At 59.6% G+C, this 18,661-nt stretch overlaps 2 protein-coding genes and 1 long non-coding RNA gene across 5 annotated transcripts; 1 reads left to right on the top strand and 2 right to left on the bottom strand.

Moving 5' to 3' along the window:
- Positions 1 to 4,797: 4,797 nt before the first annotated feature.
- LY6E (lymphocyte antigen 6 family member E) lies at positions 4,798 to 8,507 on the top strand. Of its 2 annotated transcripts, none has more exons than XM_028093505.2 (4): positions 4,798 to 4,950; positions 6,830 to 6,934; positions 7,327 to 7,446; positions 7,527 to 8,507. In XM_028093505.2, exons 2-4 carry the CDS (start codon positions 6,883 to 6,885, stop codon positions 7,745 to 7,747), a joined length of 393 nt encoding a protein of 130 aa, XP_027949306.1. In that variant the 5' UTR covers positions 4,798 to 4,950; positions 6,830 to 6,882; the 3' UTR covers positions 7,748 to 8,507. The 2 variants fall into 2 exon arrangements, with proteins under 2 accessions (XP_027949306.1, XP_027949307.1); XM_028093506.2 differs by having other exon boundaries at positions 6,791 to 6,934.
- Positions 8,508 to 9,277: 770 nt separating this feature from the next.
- On the bottom strand, positions 9,278 to 10,942 carry LOC114201118 (uncharacterized). Its single transcript, XR_003607584.2, has 3 exons — positions 10,717 to 10,942; positions 10,097 to 10,168; positions 9,278 to 9,588 (listed from the first exon to the last, which is right to left on the bottom strand). It is a non-coding gene; the product is annotated as an uncharacterized LOC114201118 (long non-coding RNA).
- A 3,453-nt stretch (positions 10,943 to 14,395) lies between these two features.
- Positions 14,396 to 15,937, bottom strand: LOC114203716 (lymphocyte antigen 6H-like). 2 transcript variants are annotated; one of them, XM_028097044.2, is made up of 4 exons: positions 15,834 to 15,937; positions 15,649 to 15,705; positions 15,344 to 15,460; positions 14,396 to 15,043 (listed from the first exon to the last, which is right to left on the bottom strand). In XM_028097044.2, the coding sequence occupies exons 2-4, from the start codon at positions 15,698 to 15,700 to the stop codon at positions 14,799 to 14,801; spliced, it is 414 nt and encodes a 137-aa protein (XP_027952845.2). In that variant the 5' UTR covers positions 15,701 to 15,705; positions 15,834 to 15,937; the 3' UTR covers positions 14,396 to 14,798. The 2 variants fall into 2 exon arrangements, with proteins under 2 accessions (XP_027952845.2, XP_027952846.2); XM_028097045.2 differs by having other exon boundaries at positions 15,649 to 15,733; positions 15,834 to 15,936.
- Positions 15,938 to 18,661: the final 2,724 nt, after the last annotated feature.

Raw genomic sequence — 18,661 nt, 5'->3', positions numbered from 1 at the left:
TGCCCAGAGAGGTAAGGCAGGGATACAGAGCCCCACAGTGTGGCCTCACCAGCAGCCACCAGCCTTTTGGGCTGCTCTCCTTGCACACTGAACCCCCAATGCCAGACAAGACCTTGCCTCCAATCCAGCTAGAGTCCGAGAGTGGCTGGCTCCAGGCTCCCTGGTCCTACAAGAGACAGGGCAGCAGAAGAGAAGGGCCAGGGGAGTCTGCACACTTCCCCACAGGACCCCTAAGCAGAGATCTGCAGTAGGAGTCTCCGAGCCACGCAGGAGGGGGGCAGCTCCAGATGGGAGAGACACTGCGCCAGGGGCCAGAGGAGGCAGAGAACCCCTGCTAGCAGCTTGCGAATACCACCCACAGGCAGATGCCGTCAGGCGTGGAGACCTCTGGTGGCAGGGTGCTGTACCTCCTTCTTAGGATGCCAGACGAGGGCGATTGCCCTACCTGCACCCCGTGGCCCCCTCTCCAGCCTCAGCACCCTGTGCCAGGCTCCTGTTAGCTCAGGTCCCTGAGGGGGGCTCCTATTATTAGCTCCTCCAGCCCATGGGTCCCCTTCCAGCAGACGGCGAGGGCAGCAGGCACCCATCTCTCACAGTTCCAGACCAGCCTGACCGTGGAAGCATGAGTCGGGGAAGAGCTGCCAGAGCACAGGTCGGCACATACCCTGGGCAGAGGCATGCCACCCTCAGCCTCTGCCTGCTGCTGTCCCCCACCCTACTCCCCGCCCTAGGCTGGGGGGTGCCGCCACCTCAGGGCAGCGGCCAAGAGGAAGAGCCTCCCAGGCTCTCACCTGCGCAGGCCTTCCTTCTCTCTGGGCTCAGCAGGGGGCTGCGGGGACCCACGCTGGAAAGAGATGCCTGAGTGACTGGCAGGGGTGGGTCACTGTCCCGCCGCTTCACTCCCTGGCTCGCTTGGTCACTCTTCGCAGGGCCTTCCGAACCTACCTCGCCAGCCTGAGGTGGGGCAGCAAACACTGAGCCTGGGCAGCGCTGCACTTGGGGCCTGGGCCCTTTGCGGGGTGGGGGGGGGGCGCAGGCTCACACAGCATGCCCATGTGGGAGGACATTTCACCAAGGCTGTGCCCCTCTCCATCTATCCACTGGCCCTTCCCCAGGACAGGGACTGCCCAAGAAGCGGTGAGGCAATACTGGAACGGGAAAGAAAAAAACATCCTGGATGGGGGGTGGGGGGGGTGGGGGGCTGACCCAGGAAATGAGTAGGTTTTTCACAAAACCCAAAGACTTGGGCAAACCCAGGAGAGGGAAGCAGAAGCAGAGGCAGGGGGTGTCTGTAGACACAAGTCCACCAGGTGGACACATACCCGGCCATTTCATGCATGGAGCGGGCCAGTCTCACCTCCCAGCCTCGGTTTTCGGAAGGACCCCACAGACTATGTCATCAGGCATTGCACAAATTCCTGGCTTGGCCATACATGTTCAGATACATTTTCTTGAGTCTCACGCCTGTTCCGTGGCAGTGACCTTGGTGACTTGTGAGTTGGTTGTTCAAAATCACAAGAACCCTCTGGGGCGCCTGGGTGGCTCAGTCGTTGAGTGTCTGCCTTCGGCTCAGGTCATGATCCCAGGGTCCTGGGATCCAGCCCCGCATCGGGCTCCCTGCTCGGCAGGGAGTCTGCTTCTCCCTCTCCCGCTCCCCCTGCTTCTGTTTCCTCTCTCTGGCGCGAGCCAAGCTACTTGACAAAGTCCAAGTATGGGGGATAATCCTGAAAATCAGGAAACTCCACAGCTGGCTCCTGTTACTTCCTTTCATTTTATTTGCGGCAATCTTTATAATCATGGGATTTTTTTCTAGGGTTTCATGATAAAATGATTTATAAATTTAGTTATGCCTACGCAAGCAATCATAATGAAACTGATTCCAAAAAGGCTGACGATGGGCCAAGAAGTAAAATTACCCAATGTCCTCCAATCTGTAATTCATCTAACATGAGCAACGCGGAGTTCTTTGATAAGCTTCGTTTAAGGGAGCTGTTGGATCCAGGCCCAGTAAAAATTCCTATTGATGAGATCCCACAGGCACCTCAGAAGCACCAGGGTTCTTAAGAGAAGGGCATCTCATTGTCATTCCCACAGTACAGGGACCTCCCTATGTTGCATACAAATAGGAGGCCACCTCTGGTACGCCCGCCCCTCGAGGCAAGCCCTGGGGTAGGACTAACTTCCTTACCCCTACTCCTCCCATTCCTTATACTGGAGTTGAGGACACGAATAAATGGTACAAGATTAAGGGGAAAAGGGTGCGGGCATCATCTGACGGCCTCTGGGAAAGGATTAAGAGGAGTAATCCTCCGTGTTATCTATGGAGCAAGGACAAGAGACGAAAACATATAGAAATGGAGTAAGTACTTTGATAAGATAGGGTGCACACATTGTAAGCTGCCTTTGGAGAAAGAATAAACTTTAGATAACCTTGATAGGTCCCGCTTTGTCTCGCACGGTCACGCTGTTTTTTAAATCCGAAATGATTGCGATAAAATGTAAAAAATAAAATCACCTGTTATGAAAGAATGGAAAAACAAGGAAACATTCCAATGAATAAATAAAGTCCCTCCGAGGCTATCGGGGGAGATGCTTACAACCTGATCCTGTGTCCGTGTCTCCTTACTCGCCGACGCCGTCCTTTCCTTCGAGGACCCCTTTTCTGCTGGAGCTGGACTCCGGGCATCTCTCACTGTGTCTCTCTCTGTCAAATAAATAAATAAAATCTTAAAAAAAAAAAATCACAAGAGCCCTCTGAATCAAAGGGTCCTGTCTTGAAAGGGGCAGAACCCACTTATGCTTTCACCCACAAATACTTGCTAAGCACCCACCACGAGCCAGAAGTGGTCTGGGTGCTGGGCACTGTCCTCGAGGGCTGACCTGTTGGACGGAATCAACAAGCAAGTAGCCCATACTAAAACTGACAGGCGCTGCCAAGATAAAATGTATGCCTCTTATGGGGACCAAAATTCATCCAAATCCCTTCTGGGCAGGTGAGCAAGAAGCTCCACTTGCCAAAGGAGCTTCACACTTCCCCCTTCCAGGCAAAGCCCATTGGTATCTTAGACTAAGATACCAATGAGGTGGTGCCTGCAGAAAGGATGAGGAAGCCCCACCCAGAAGCCCACCCTGCCTTCCAAAGGTAAGATCCAGAAAGGGTAACCAAGAGCTGCGGCCTACTGCATGTCCCCGGGGACAGCAGGGCCATCACCCCTAGAAGATATCACCGCTCCTTGGCTGGGGACCTCTTGGGACATGTGCAGAGCCCCACCTTCAGCCTCCAAGGAGAGAGCCCCCAAAGCCTTCCCAAGTTGATCCATCCCACATCACTGGGATGTTACAAAGAACCACTGGGACGTCTGACCCTGATCCCCAAACTGTGAAGACACACACACACACTTCCGTTCACACACACCAACCACACACTCACTCACTCCCCTGCACACTCTCACAGCACCTCCTGTATCCCTAGGCCTTCCTCACGTGACTGGTCCATTACAGTGGCCCCTCTTCCCATGCAGCTCCCTCCTGGCCACCCTGCCGTTCTGCCTCGGCTCCCTCCCCCTTGCCTGGCCTCCCCAGCTGTGATAGTTAAGAAGCCTCTCCCCCCTCCCCCTCCCCCGCGCCCTCCACCACCCTCACCCACAGGTGCCACCGGAAAGCCTGAGAGAAAAGGTCAGGTGCCACAGCTCCTCAGAGGAAGCGGGCTGTGAACTGTGAAGTGCATTTCCAAAACAAGCAGGTGGCTGAGACTCAGCAAACTGCGCCATGCGCCAAAGTCTCTGCAGAAGGAGGGGAAACCACCAAATGAGAGGGTGATGGAAGGGCCAGGCAGCCCGGCCTGCCGGCAAGCCCATCACCTCCCGCTCGCCCGGCTGCAATTGGTCTCCCATCCTGGCCAATGAAAAGCAGTTTGCAGGGGCGTGGAGTCCTGCCGGGCCGCCTTCCCTGCCCAGAGTGGATGGTGCGGGTCCAGCCAGGGAAGACCTATTGAGAGAGCGCAGGAAAGCCTTTGCTGTCAGGCTAAGGATGCTGGTTTTATCCTAGCGGCCTTCTAGGCTCTGCGCTGGGAGGGTCCCATCAGGCCGGCTTTGTGAAAGGATCTTCTAGCAGCAGAGTGAGCTGGAGGCCTGGGAGCATCCTGGCTGAGTGTCTTGGCCCAGGTGGGGGCAGCCCCATAGGAGGCAACCCCTGCGCCCAGAGCAAAGAGGGATCCAGAACCAGCAAAGATGGACGTCCCGCTGGAGATCCCTGTGGCCCACAACCACCGCCCCTGCAACCTTCCTCCCCCACCCACGGGAGGGCTAAGGCCTCAGCCCCGAGGCGAGGCCAGGAGCCTAGGACCACAGGGGACCCCGGGGCAGAGGGGACGGCGAGCTAGAGGCAAGCTCCCGGCATCCTCCCCGCCCCCAACCGGCCCCGGCCCCGGGGTCTGAACCGCTTCCACGGCACTCGGCCGAAGGGACGCGAGCCCTAGCTGAGTGCGGCCCGCTACCGGTGGGCCCCCGTCCCCGCCCCCACACGCTCGCCACACGTCGCCCGGCTGCCCCGTGATGACGCGCGCCCCGCGTGGGGACCAGAAGGACCGGCCGGACGGGCCAGCGACACCTCCCTGGGGCTGGGCTTGGGGCCCGGGGTGGAGGCCTGCCAGCCCCACCCGGTCGGGGAACTCGGAGTCTGCCCCCGCCCCCAGGAACGCCAACCCCGCGCCCCCCCGCGGGAGCCCCGACTCCGCCCCTGCTTCCTCCCCCGCCCGCGGGAGCGCCGACTCCGCCCCGCCCGCCCCTGCGCCCCGAGCTCGCCCCTGCTCCCCTTGCCAGCACGAGCGCCGACTCCGCCTGCTGTCCCCCGCCCGCCGCGGCTGCCGGCTGCCGGGAGTCCCGGGCTGTCGTGCGCTTGGGCTCCAGACTTGGGTAGTTCAGCGAGGCCGTGGACCTGCGTCTGCCCCGCGTGAGTCGGCGGGGCCCGGACCGGGCTGGGGGAGCGGAGACGACCCCCTTGACACCGGGCAGGACGGAGGGGAGGGGCGAGCAGGGTGCCGGGAGAGACGCGGGAGGAACTGGAGGAGGCTGGGAGTCCGGGCTTACGGGTGGGCGCTTGGGGGGCTGAGCCTCCACTCCCATCCCCCAGCCCTCCCAGCCCTTCCGAATATTTCCCGAGATCGGGGCTGGAGCCGGCGCCGACCAACACCAGGCGCCCTCTTTGGCTGGGTGACCCAGAGCCGCGCAGGCTTGGGGCCCATCACCCGACTCTAGGTTCCCCCTCACCTCTCCCGTGGGGACTGGTGAGGGGCATCGTTGCTGACTTAAGAAGGGGCCTGGGATCTTGGCGGGGCAGCAGGATGGGAAGAATTGAGTGCCCTCCCTGGTGGACCACCCTGGGGACTGGAGCCTACTCTGGGAAGGGGTGAAAGCTCCTTGTTTGCCAAAGATTATGCAAGCGTATGAGGTGCCTAGGAGCCTCCACCCCCAGCGCCCCCCACTCCCCACCCCCCCTGCTGAGCCATCTGGCTCCTTCCGACTTTGGGGACAAGGACTAGCTCCTACCTCTGTAGTGGCCCCCAGTCACTGGATGCCTGGCCCTGTCAGAAATCAGCCATGTGAGCCTGGGGGGGGGGGGGGAGGAGTGGGCAGTCTGGATCCCAGATGGCACTGTCCCCGAGGCTCACTGGTTCCCCTTGGCCTGTGCCTGCTCAAGTGCCCCCTTGGCCTGACCCTGCTCACATCCATCCACTCCAGCCAGTGCCCCGACTCAGCCCAGTGGGGCCTGTTTGGTTGGGTGCCTGGCAGGGGACAGTGGGGACACAGGCTGTGACCGGTGGCTGTGCATTCCAGAGCTTCCTTGAGAACAGCTCAGTTTCTCCAGGCCCAAACCTCACTTTACAGAAGAGGAAACTGAGGCTCCTTTCTCCCTGAACTACCTGGATCTGGAGCTGGGCTTGGCACTACTCTTGGGCATCTGCAGCTCCTGTCCCCGACCCCAGGATGTCATCCCAGGCCCAGAACTGGGCCAGGAAAGCCTGTTGGCTCCCTGGCATTCTTCTTCCCAGTGCCTGGGACCTGCTCTCCAGGCCCAGAATGCCCTTCCCCCACCCACGGCATCCCCAGCTGAAGAAGGCACCAGACTGCTCCTCCCACACCATGCCTCCTGCCCAACAGGGAACCAGAACCCCAGCTGCTCCCCTCCCAGTGCTTTCTCCACCCACTGCCACTGGTCTCTGCCCAGGAGAGGGTCCTGGTGGAGGGCACCAGGCACCATAGACTCCTGTCTACCCAGCTGAGACTCACTGAACCTCTTTTTCAGGCACAAGATGGGGGAATAGCAGATATTTATAGGTTCCCTGTCGTCACCTTTGAATAACATAGGGAGAAACATAGAAAACTGCTGGAGGTGGGCGCTCGGCCCCCAGCCCAGCCCAGCCCGAGTCCCTCACGTCAGGAACGGAGCTGGCTCATGGACAGTCCTGGAGGCAGGCCAGCTAATATTCCTGACCACTCTCCCCCCAGCCCCAGCACCACCAGCAGGGGCCACTCTCTTGGCCTCCCTTTCTGTGTGAGCCTGAGATCTTTCATGAGCTCCCTCATCTGGCCCCAGCAGCAGTCACAGGCTGGGGGTGGGGTCTCAACGAGGAGTGGGCGCACTGAGGGGTAGGTGGGAATGGGGCAGGAAGACCCTCTGTGTGCTGGCTGTGCTTCTGCCAGAGATAGGCGCCCCCTCCCGCCTGCCCCGCCACCTACCAAAGCGGGGCAGCGCAGCTCCCAGGGCCTGAGGCTCTGGTCCATCCTCCCAGTGGGCAGCCCGGTCCCCCACCGAGTTGTTCTCTAAGCAGGACCAGTATCTTTGGCTTTGTGAGGCCCCAGACCGGACACCAGTCTCTCCAGAATGAAGGTCTTCCTGCCCATGCTGCTGGCTGCCCTGCTGGGTGTGGAGCAAGGTGAGATGCCCCTTGGGGCCCCGGGCCGTCGGCTGAGCTGTGCTTTCCTCCTGGACTCCCCCAAGCGCTGCCCAGGGGCCCTTCAGGCCTGTTCCTGCCTGGCCTGCTGTGGCCGGCCGAACGGTCCTCTCCCCCAGCAAAGCGGATCCCTGCTCCTTGCTGCTCCCCCGGAGGCCTGAGTTCTGACCCTGACACACTTACCACACTGTGCTTTGGGACGTCCCTGGAGCTCCTCTGGGGCCAGGGTCTGGAGTGTGATGATTGCCCGATTAACCTCGGCAAATGATTGGGAGGTGGTTGGGTGTTGGCTCAGGACTGGCAGGGGGCACCACTGGAGGCCATCCCAGGGCCCGAGACAGGTGTCACCTGCAGCGTCTCCCCTTCTTCTGCAGCCCATTCCCTGGTGTGCTTCTCGTGCACGAACCAGAACAGTAACTTCTACTGCCTGAAGCCGACTGTCTGCGCGGACTCGGACAGCTACTGCGTCACGGTGTCCGCCTCTGCTGGCCTCGGTGAGCGCTGGCCGCCACCCCTCCCCACGCGGCTGCCCCCCCGCCCGCCCCCACCCTCACCGCCTTGCTGTCCTGTGCAGGGAAACTGGTGGACTTCGGCCACACCCTGAACAAGGGCTGCTCCCCGATCTGCCCCAGCCCCAGCATCAACCTGGGCGTGGCGTCCGTCGGCACCTATTGCTGCCAGAGCTTCCTATGCAACCTCAGCACGGCCGGCCGGGGGCTGCAAGCCAGCACCACAGTGCTGGGCCTCGGGCTCCTGCTCAGCCTGCTGTCCGCCCTGCAGCGGCTCGGGCCCTGACCGCTGGGGCCCAGCAGCTGGCCCAGACTCCCCCAGCTCAGGAAGGAAGGCCCGCCCCCCTGCCAACCCCCAAAACGACATGGAAGCCCCTTCCTCTGACTCTTCACCCTGCTCCACCCCAGTGCTCCCCGCTGTCAGGGCCCACGGTCAGGCCTGCCCCTTGTGCCCCCATCTCCCCTCCGAGGCGGCCCCTGACCTCACTTCTCAGGCGGGGCTGTGACCTCCTCAGGGAACCTGGGAAGGGCTGAGGGCCAGAGGCCCAGGGTCCTGGAGTCAGAACTGAGTCCTGGGGACACCCTGGGAGGGGCACGGGCACCCCAGGCTCTGCTCCGTCTGTCCCCAGGCAGGGTGGGAGATGTGCTTTGTGCTGCTGCGTCCCAGGGGGACCAGCGTGCTGTTGTCAGAGGTGATTGCATCCCCTCAGCTGTGTGGACGGGGGTGCACCCCCATGCATGCGTGGAGTGTGCGGCCCTGTCAGAGCCGGCGCGTGGTGGGGGGTGGAGACCGGAGTCCAACCTTGGCAGCGGCTGAGCCACTTGAGCCCCAACAACAAAGCTGCTTCTCTCTGGCCTTGCTGCATCCCACATTCACCCACTTTAACGGTGGCCTTTTGGAAGAAGACGGGCTTCCAGCGCATCTGGGTTTAGGCTGCTGGACCCAGGAATCAGCCCCCACCCCGAGCTGCAGTCCCCCCCACCCCCACATTGGAGTCGGCCTGCTGCTTTGGTGCCTCAAATAAACACATGTTCTCCACCTTTCACGAACTGGCTGTGGCTGCATGTTTGGGAATCCCCCTCCCAGCAGGGGCCTAACGTGGGGGGTCCCCCTGTGGTACAGCCCCGCCCTGAGGCCCACATCGGGGAGAGGGCTCCCCCGAGTCCACAGCTCGCTGCCCTCAAGGCCTAGAAGGGGGCCTCCCTAACCCTCACCCGCATCCTGCACTCTTTCCCGTGCCAGGCCAGGCCATGTGGGAAGTTCATCCTCAGGCAGGACCTGGCAGGACGGGAAGCAGGGAGGGCGGCCAGTCTGATTCTGGGAGGGAGGCAGTACCCTCCAGAGGGAGGAATGGGTTTGGACAGGGAGAAGGCGAGGAGCCTGCAGGAGCATGCACGCAGGATGGGCACCAGCGCCTGGCTCTCTGGGACTTGAAAATGGGATGCTGGGGGCCGTCGGGCCGAGGTGGGCACAGGAAAACCTGGTTGGGTAGGCAGAGGCCCGGTGAGCGGGTGAGCGAGACCCCTGCCCTGAGCCCACTTCTGCTCTGCAAGCCACGTTGTGTCTGTGGTGATCAGGGAAGCCATCTGCAGGGCCTGCTACCGGGGAAGGCTCTGTTCGCAGCCCAGGGCTTCTTTGATCCCACTGGGGGCACGGTAGAGGCTGCGGCATGTCGGGGAACTCTGGGAAGGTGGAACAGGTCGGCGTCCACTCGATGCTGGCAGGCTGGGTCTGAGGACCCAGAGGGGGCCCCGAAGGACCTGCCGAGAGGGTCCATGGCTTCATGCAGGCTAGAAATGAGACGGGAGCCAGGAGGAAGTGAGAGCAGAGTTTACTGACGAGCGCAAGGGATAGAGTATAGTGGATGGAGCATCTGGGAGACTCCCCGTCCCTTCGGGTTAGGAGTTCCTAATAGAAAGGGGTCCGGGCTACTGTTCCTTCAGGAATCCAGGGTAGAGTCCCATCAAAGGCGAGTGTCAGGTGAAGAGTGGGTGTTAGTCCGAGATTCACTGAGGGCGGGGGTGTTGAGGGTGTTGACGCCAGCATCGGCCCAGGTTTGTTGGAGGCTCGTGTCCTGGAACGTGTTTGGGATCCCGTTCTTCCAGGTGTTACCAGGTGTTTGGGGCCTAGGAAGAACTCAAAACGATGAATTGTCTTGGCTCCCCCTGGAGCAGAAAACAAGCTCTGGTTTACACAGATGCAAGGGAGACTACAGGACATGAATCACTGTGACCAAGCGGAGAAATAGCAAGACGGAGCCTTTGCGAAATGCAGTACCTTCAGCTTCCCTGCCCCACACACGCCCGCACACCCAGGTTGTCCTGGGCTGGCCAGAAGCTCTGGTGTGCCTGTGTCCAGCGACCGCAGAACACTGTCCAGCAGGGTGGGACAGTGGTCAGCGTGGGGCTCAGGATCCTGCCCCGTCTCCAGGGAATCCCTGAGATCAGGCATGGGCACGAAAGCATGGAAATGTCCTTGTCACGGCCACCAAAGGGGGACAGCCAGCCAATACACACAACCAGGTGACAATGCAGTGATCGCGCCCAAGGAAGAGACAGCCCCCAAATAAGCTGGGCAGGAGGGATCTGCCCCAGTACGATGGTAAGAGGAAGGAGACCCAGGCCCAACCAGTACCTTGTAGAAGGATCCAGAAGGACATCAGAGCAGGCTGATTGAGATTCAGTGGGCAGTGAGCATGTAATTCACCTGAATGGGTCAGGCCAACATTAAAAACAAAAGAAGGGGCACCTGGCTGGCTCTGTGGAGTGGGCAACTCTTGATCTTAGAGTTGGAAGTTTGAGCCCCAGTTGGGTGTAGAGATCGCTTAAAAAAGATTTTTTTTTTTAAAGAAAAAGAATTCAAGGAGCTAGAAATCAGAATGTCCCCCAGATACACTGGCAGGTGTTGTCACAGACGATTCCCCTCGGGGCTCTGAGTCCCTGGGTAGAATGCATTCACCGTGTTCACTCAACATAGATCAAGCGACCTCACTAGCGTGGCTCAGACTGGCGAGGTCAGACCTGCGGGCCATGGTGGGTTGGGAAGAGGAAGCTGCACAAGTGGACCTGAAACTTGAGAGCTCTGGTCAGGAACTTGGACTTGATGCTGGGGCAGTGGCAGGACACGTGTGGACCCCATGCTCCCTTCCTGCTAGTAGTCTCCTAGGCTTGCATCTCTGGCACCTACTGTTTCCCAGGGGCTGTTCATCTCTTACTACCCTTCCTACACCTGCACTCAGAGATGGTAATGCTTACCTGTTTTCAGAAGGCCCCCTGAGGCTGTGGGGTTGGAGGCACTTGCCCTACTGGGTGGGTGACCCTGGGGCTCTGCACTCCCTCTGCTCTGGGTGGGAGGGCCAGGTCCTTAAGGTCTGGGCCCAGAGGCTGGTGGCCCCCCTGGGCCCTGCTGCTCCTCCCTAGGGAGGGGAGAGGCTGGAGGCTGGGCGGCTGCAGGCGGCCTGTGGGAGCAGCGGGAGGTGGGGTGGGGCTGGGTGAGAAGAGGCGGAGGGGTGGGAGGAGGAGCCCAGAGCTCTAAGTTTCCATTTCCTGCAGCCGGGGTGGGGGGGGGAGGTAGGGCGGGGAGGGGAGGGGTGGGGCAGGCCAAAGGAGCCCCAGACTCGCCCTGCCCTGGCATCCTGCCCAGGCTGCAGTGAGGGGCCAGGCACACTGTGGTCAGGAGCCCAGACTCCCCGTCCTCAGCGTCAGGTGCCCGGGTGACGGCCCCCCCATCTCAGTAGCCAAAGTCAGCTCTGTGTTCTGGCCCCGGTTTGCCGGCATCCCCGCAGGAAGGGGGTCTCTCTCTGGGGAGGGAATGGGTGTGTCCTGCCCCTGTTCCCTCGCCTGCCCCTCCCAGGCTGCTGGCTCTGCCGCCTGCACCTGCTAGCCTGGGAGGTGGACGGATCCTGCCCCAGCTCTGGCCTCCTCCTGTGGTGGCCTCGGCCCGGCCCGGCCCCGGGCCAGGCAGGCCCTGCGCCTCCTCTCCCCGGACCATGCCATCTGTCCCCATTGCCCTGCTCCTGCTCCCCCATAATTTCCAAGGTTCCCCAGCCTGCTGGCCCGTAGGCCCAGGTGGGATGGAGGAGATCTGATAAGTGGGGAGAAGAACAGAGCTGGAGATGGGGACAAAAAAGACCAAGGGAAGACAATACAGCTCTGGCCAGGACTCGGGCCCGCAGAGACCCCGCCAGTCACCCCACAGCTGGCCCAGGAGTGCTGCTTTGAGGGGTCACGTCAGCAGGCCAGCTGTGAGGCCGTTGCTCTGCTGTGCTCCAGCCTGTGGGGATGGCTCATGGAAAGAGCTTGTCTCACGTCCCCACGGGGGATCTTTCAAACATGCCCTTTCTCCTCCCTTGGAGCCCTTGTCACCTTGTTAGTTTTTTCTGGAGTCCCCTTAGCTGCGTTCACCATGAGGAGGTGAAGTGGGAAGATGGGAGCCTCTAAGGAAAAGGCGTAAGAAGTGGATTTGGGGGATGGGGAAAGGCACAGAGAGAAGAGCCTGGCGGGTGTGCGCAAGCTTGGGGGTGGGAGAGGGCAGACAGTGGGGGCATCAGACACTGCCTGACTGCAGGCTGCTCAAGCCCCACACTCACGAGGGCTTCTACGGCTGGGGGAGGGACCACTGGGAGCCCAGCAGAGACTAAGAGAAGATCAAAATGGGGTATTGATCCCACGGACCCCCTCCTGCAGGGTCTCCTGGGACAGTCCTATCACTTCTAACTAGCTACAGCAACTGCCCCTCTCGCCGCCTTTCCAGCCTGGACAGGGGATAGCAGGTGTCCCTGCCGTTGGGCCTGCAGGGGGCGCTGCATGGCTCCTGAGTCCTGCGCAGCCCTCTCCAAACAGCGCCTTAGGCCATGCTCTTGCTACCTTCCTGATTTGAATGTGCCACCTGTTCTCTGCTGGGAATTTGGCTGAGTCCGCCTTAGCCTGACACTCACAGTCGGGGAGGGACTCAGTCGGGCACCCCCTTTGTCCCCTCCCCAAGCAGAGGATAAACTGACCCCCCTCTTCCGAGAGTTCTCTGGGGTGTAGAGCAGAGCTGGACCCTGCAAGAGAGTGACATGCAGCCTTCCCCTGCTGGCCTGGGTTCCGGGGGGCCAGAATGAAAGTAGCTGACCCAGGGCTTCGGCTGATGAGGGGAACAGAGGCAGAAGAAAAATTAAATTTCCTTACTACCTACAGCCCATTCACAAGTCCTTGAAACAGGCAGAGTCACCTTCCTCTAGGGGCTCAGCTGCCTGGATGTTGACACTTTGCTAAGGGCAACAAGCAATTCTAGTGCGAACCCCCAGGATCCTGTAAGTCCACCTTAACATGTAAAACTTCCTTTGGAAACTTTCTTTGTCTCTATCCCCCAAGACATGTTGTCAATCATCCCCCAAGCACATGGCCCAGCAATACACATCTGAAGGGTCTCATGATGAAGGTTTTATTAGACAGTAATAAATGACCTTCTCCTAACAGTAGCTAGCCCTCTCAGGGTCCTGGAAACCTTGCTTCCAAAACACCTGGGAGGCTTGTGCTGTCCCTAACCACCCCCCCCCCAACTTGATAGTATATAATGGGCCACTCCTCAGGACCCCAGGGCAGCTTTTCTTTCTGCCCCCAAGTCCTGTCCCATGCTTTAATAAAACCACCTTTTTGCACCAAAAATGTCTCAAAAATTCTTTCTTGAGTGTTTGCTCTGAACCCCAACATTTCCTACATCATTTGGTGCGCAACATGGGGCATTTGTCTTTTCATCTGGACTCTCACCGTTGGTGCAGACTAGATGAATGCTTTCTTTTCTCTTCCTTTACTCTCATTTCGGGGGCTTTGAAAGGAGTATGGTCTTCTCTTTCTTTTTTTTTTTTTTCTTTAATAAATCTTTTTTTTAAAGATTTTATTTATGTATTTGACAGAGAGTGGAAGAGAGCTGGAGAGAAAACATAAGCAGGGGGAGGAGCAGAGGGAGAGGGAGAAGCAGGCTCCCCACTGAGCCAGGAGCCTAATGTGGGACTGGATCACAGGACCCTGGGATATGACCTGAGCCTTAAGCAGATGTTTCACTGACTGAGCCACCCAGGCATCCCAAGGAGTCTGGTCTTATTGGAACACTTCCATGCTGATTGCTCAGGCTATGATCCTCCAGCTCCTGGCTACTCTACTGGGAGGGGAGGGGAAAGCCTGCCTCATAACTAGAAGTCAGTACCCTGGCCGGAATGGTAATAAGACCCAGAAACTTCATGTCCTGTCTTTATTCCTGGTCTTAGACAAAATCGTCTGTCTTGGGCACGGACAGCCACCCAAGGAACTAGCTTGGCTGCAGATCTTAACACCCCCATCTGAGGTTTCCTCCTCGTTGGTCTAATGTGATCCTACCCACATCCCTGGTCTAGCTGCTTCTGGCCACAGGAACTCCACCGGGAACCTGCTGAACCCAGTACCCGATTGACTTAAAACCCAACTGGGGACAGTTTCCTAGGGAAGTTGGCTGTAAGGACCACAGGTGTTGGAATGTCACTCAGATCCTGATGGATTTCTATCTTTACTGTTTTCCATCAATGACCTCTAACTACTTAAAATGCAAAATTGGGTAATTTCCCCTTGTAAAAATTTCTAGTGTTTTCCATGGATTGAAAGCAGTCAGTTCTTCATGGCAAGGCACCCCCATCCCCCCCCCAGCACATCAGTCACTGGAGGCCCCGGGCAGATGCTCCATGTGGAGGCTCCTGGGACGGACTGGGGGAGCAGGCCGTGTGCACTGGAGGAAATGCTTCATGGGGGCGGGGGGGGCCACACTCAGCTGTGCAGAGCTAGCCGCTCCAGAACCAACCGCTGCTCCTAGCCCCTGCGGCCATGGGCACTCGCCTGGCTGAGTGCAGTCTCCCCCCCAAGGCAGGCCACGAGAGCCACCCACCCTCCCCTAGGGGGGCTGAATGACCAGCAGAGGACAGGAGGATGCAGAAAGGGTTTATTTTCTCCGGGAGCTGGCTGGCACACTGGGAGCAGGTCCCCAGGCTGGGCTGTGGGCTTTGCTCTCCTACAGGTCCGTCCGGTCAGGGCGTAGAAGTCTCTGCGTCTTGCGGCAGTGGTTGGTTGATGGTGTTTGCAAAATGGGACAGGCTTGTTGGCATAGCAGGGCACTGGGGGCCTGAGGCTGGGGCTGGCCAGGTGGGTTGGGCAGGAGGGCCTGAGGGTCTGCGGGGTCTGCGTGTGCGGTGCATGCGTCTGCATGTGTGTGCCCGGGCATGTGGGTATGTGTGTATGTGTGCGTGGGTGGGACAGCGAGCTTGCTTCATGTGACTGCTGTGTGAGACTCTGTTCAGAACGAGACCCCGTGCTAGGGTCAGGGCAGGTCACAGCAGGGCCCAGATGAAGACGGGCCCTAGGCTGAGCAGGAGCCCCCCGCCAGGGCCCAGGAGCTGTGACCCCCCATTACAGAGGTCCTCTTCACAGCACATCAGACCCTGCACTTCCAGCTTAGCTAGGCCCAGCAGGCCTGAATCCCCCGGGCCGCTATTCTTGGAAAGTTGCTCCATTATACTAGAAACTTCCTTACAGGAGGGGGCACACCCCTTCTGCTTGTACTTCACCTGCTTTCCTGTGGGCAAAAACGGAGGAGCCTGGCATGAGAGGCCACCCTGCCTCTCTCAGCCTCCTCGGGTCGTCCCAGCTCACCCGCTCCCTGGGGGCACTTGGCCCTCCATCCCTCTGCTGGAGTCCCATCCGGCCCCGTCCCGGAGGAGGCCTCTGGAGGCTGGCCCCTCTCCATGCGGATGGGGACACCGAAGCAGGCTGGAGAGTGGCCCCTGCCAAACCCACGCTCCTCTGAGAGGCCGGGGGAGCCTCAGAGCAGAGCTCCCTGGACCGCCTCCCACCCGTCTGGGTGCTGGGGACTCACCATCGTTCGTGGTCAAGGATATATTAACAGTGTAGCAGACGCCGTGCATCAGACATTGGAAGGACTGGCATGGACTGCTGTTCATATCAGCGCAGGTGTAGCACTGAAGGCTCAGGGCTGGCCCGGCGGGAGGGCAGGCAGGATGCAGTTAGACCCCTTCAGGCCAGAACCACAGCTCCAGGGCTCCTCCCCACCCTCGGGGGTCCTGGAGGACAGACCCCTCCCAAGCCCACACAGGGCCTCTCACAGGGGCTTGCCAGCCTTGGCCCGCAGCACAGGCCCCGGCCCCCAGCCCCATGGCTCACCGTGCTCCCAGCGCAGCAGGAGGGCCAGCAGGAGGAGATGGACGCCTCTCATGTTTCCTGGGGGGGACACGATGCGGGTGGGCCCCTGCGGGGCGCCCCGGGCTCAGGCTCCCCCCTCCCCTCCCCAGACCCTGGCCCTCCAGGGCTGAGCCCTCGCCAGCCCGGCTCCCTCCCGCCTCACTCACCCACTGGCCTCAGGTCCTCTTCCGTGAGCTGGTAATGCAGCAACTTATCCCCTGAAAAAGGAAGTTGTCCCCCAATATCCTGTGCCCCAGCAGGAGGAAATTGGGGCTGGGCTCTGCGGTCTCCGCCCTTTTCCGCAGAGCTGTCAGACCCTAGGCGGGATCCTGAGTCCCAGGCCAGGAGGGGGCCTCACCTCGCCAACCAGCAGTGGCTCTGGGGAAACTCCGGGAGGAAGCTGGGTGCCCCCCCCGCCCCCCGTTCCTGGCTTCACCTTCAGAGGTCTCTCTGAGGTCATGGGACCCTCCCCAGCTGTAAAGCTGAGACTTCTCCATCTGTGTCTCTTCCCCTCCTGGTCCCCAGTCCCCAGTCCCATAAGTCTGTCCTATCTTCCCTGCATTCTCCCCAAAAAATACCCCTCAAAAATCACAAAAGCAGAAAAAAAATTTTTCAATGTTAAATACTTTTATCCCCCCCCATTTTTCTGCCGCACTTGATACACATGTTGAGCAGCTCATTTTTATGGCATCTTCCCCTTGTACACTTGTTCTTAGGGTGAATTTATAATTTGCATAATCTTAGACATCCAGTGGACATAACGGTAGCTTGTCTGACCGGCAAACTCAAATAGAATAAAGATGTGTGCTCATGTTAGACTTAAGGCTGACAACGCAGGAGACACAGCTGTTTGGATTAAACTAACAATATTAAAGTAGTCTTACTTACTTACCGAAGACTTGCCCAAATCACATAAACTGGAACAGTATTTGGTTAGTTTCTCTATTTATAAGAGTGTTAGGGATATTTTGTTTCTGTGAGCACTTATTTAGGTGTAAGCAACTTAGAACAGTCTTCTCCGCGGGATTTTATAAATCGATTTGATAACATTATCCAGAGGTAGGGGAATGTCATATATACATAGCATAGTGTATACACACACATCCAGAAAGGTACAACCAGATATGGCAGAGCTTTCTTCCAAAATTCTAGCCTCGAACCAGGCAGAAACACAGTCATACAAAATTCTCTGGTTTATATAAAAGAGTTGCTTCTCCCCTTTGCCCCGCTTTCTAATTTTATCTGAATTGTGTTTCTGCAGATGAGACGATGTGCGATCACCTGCCCTACATGCGGGGGAATGCTTCCCATCAAGGTTTATAGAAGAGGCCTCAAGGTTCTCTCTTGCCGGGATGTGTAGTCTTATGGGGCTGTGGACTAAGTTTTGGTTGGGGTGCTGCGGAGTGGCCAAGCAGCCATCTGGGCGGAAACTCAGCTGAGTGGATAGAAATAACAGGGTTTCCAACTAGCCTCCCAGCCTCAGTGGTTGCAGTTAGGGTCCCCGCATCCCTAAGAGCCCCCAGTGGTGGCAGGCAGGCTCCTCCGGTTTGAGTGGGGGCAGGGGCTGAGGGTGGAGTGGAAGGAGGGAGGGAGGGAGGAGGTTGGGGTTTGAAGGACACTCAAGGACAGGCAGGGAGGCTGGCGGAGGTAAAAGCAAGCGGGCGGGGGGGGGGGGGGGGGGGGAACAGAGAGGTCTTGGAGGAACCAGTCTGGGGAGGTCTTCCGTTTCCTAAAGAGGTCACTGAAGGTCCAAATTATCCTTAGTAAAATCTTGCGAACAGGGAGGAAGTGGACAGAGCGAGCGCCATGGTGGCGGGCCGCATGGCCCCGCAAGTGGGCAGAAAGCGGGACGGCCGGGGAGGAGAGCCTGGGGGTGACGACGAAGGAGAGTTCCAACAGGCCTCTCTGAAGAAGGGGCAGCCTGAACCGCAAGGGACTCAATGTCAGCCCGGTTAGACCTCGCAGCGCCAAGGTTCCATGCGCTAAAGCCGAGGGGCCTGGTGCGGGCCGAACCGGACCCCTCCCGCGCCTGCCCGCTTCCCCTGTTGACAACCGTAGCCTTCAGGGTGGGAGCCGCTTCGGCACGGGCACGCGCTCCAGAGCCTCCGGGGACCCCCGGGCGCGCGACTGAGCTGAACCCCGCACATACTGTGTGTTTTTCCTGCGTGTCCGCACCTCTGGGGAAGTTGGACGATTGGGCCGGATCACAGAGAACAGAAGGGAGGGACGGCGAGGATGCTCAGTCCGTCCTAAGGCCCACCGCCGACCGGCGCGCGCTCTCAGAGCCCGCCGTCTGTCCTGGCCCTGCTTGTGAGGACTCGAGGGGACGACCTGCCCGGTGAGCAGAGGAAGGGAGGCCAGGGCCGCCGCCCGCCGCAGGGGACGGGGGCTGGGCAGAGTGAAACCGCACACGAGGGGGACCGGGATGCCCCAGCCGGGAGCAGTCATCCCTGCCAGGGGACAGTTGGCCATGTCTGGAGACCTTTCTGGTTGTCAGTCTGGGGGTGGGAGGGGTTTTGCCGGCACGGGGGGTGGGGGTGGGGGTGGGGGGTGGGGGGGAGAGGCCGGATCCTGCCCCAGATGTTCCCGCGGCCCCACCCACTGAGCAGTTCCAGGCCTGGGCTCAGCATCTTCCCGCTGAGACCATACTGGGACTCGCCCTAACAGTTGTCCCTGAGCTGCTGGGTGGGCCTCAGCAGCAACACGGCGGCGGGCTTCCTCCTGCAGGCCTGTGCCCTTCGTGGAAACACCTCCAGGAGGCGCTTCTCGGCGCCCTGGGCCCGGGGAGACGCGAGACGGCTAGAATGGCCTCCCTCTGTCCCTTTCGAGGATTTCCAAGCCTCTGCAAGGAAGGTGGGCTGTGTGTGTTACCCAAAGAAATAAGAATTTCATTAAAGAGAGTATGTTTGTAAAAGCCCTGTTAGGGGGTTTGTGGCCATCCTGAGGCGGCTCCCAGGCTCCCAGGCGCACCTGCACGTTTGAGGACAGGGCAGGA

The sequence above is a fragment of the Eumetopias jubatus genome, unplaced genomic scaffold (genome assembly GCF_037043125.1).
Source record: "Eumetopias jubatus isolate StellerSeaLion01/CBP00866 unplaced genomic scaffold, mEumJub1_p1.0 scaffold_4, whole genome shotgun sequence".
Classification (NCBI taxonomy): Eukaryota; Metazoa; Chordata; class Mammalia; order Carnivora; family Otariidae; genus Eumetopias; species Eumetopias jubatus.
Note: the sequence above shows the minus strand (reverse complement) of the source record. Positions and strands in the feature narration are given on the sequence as shown.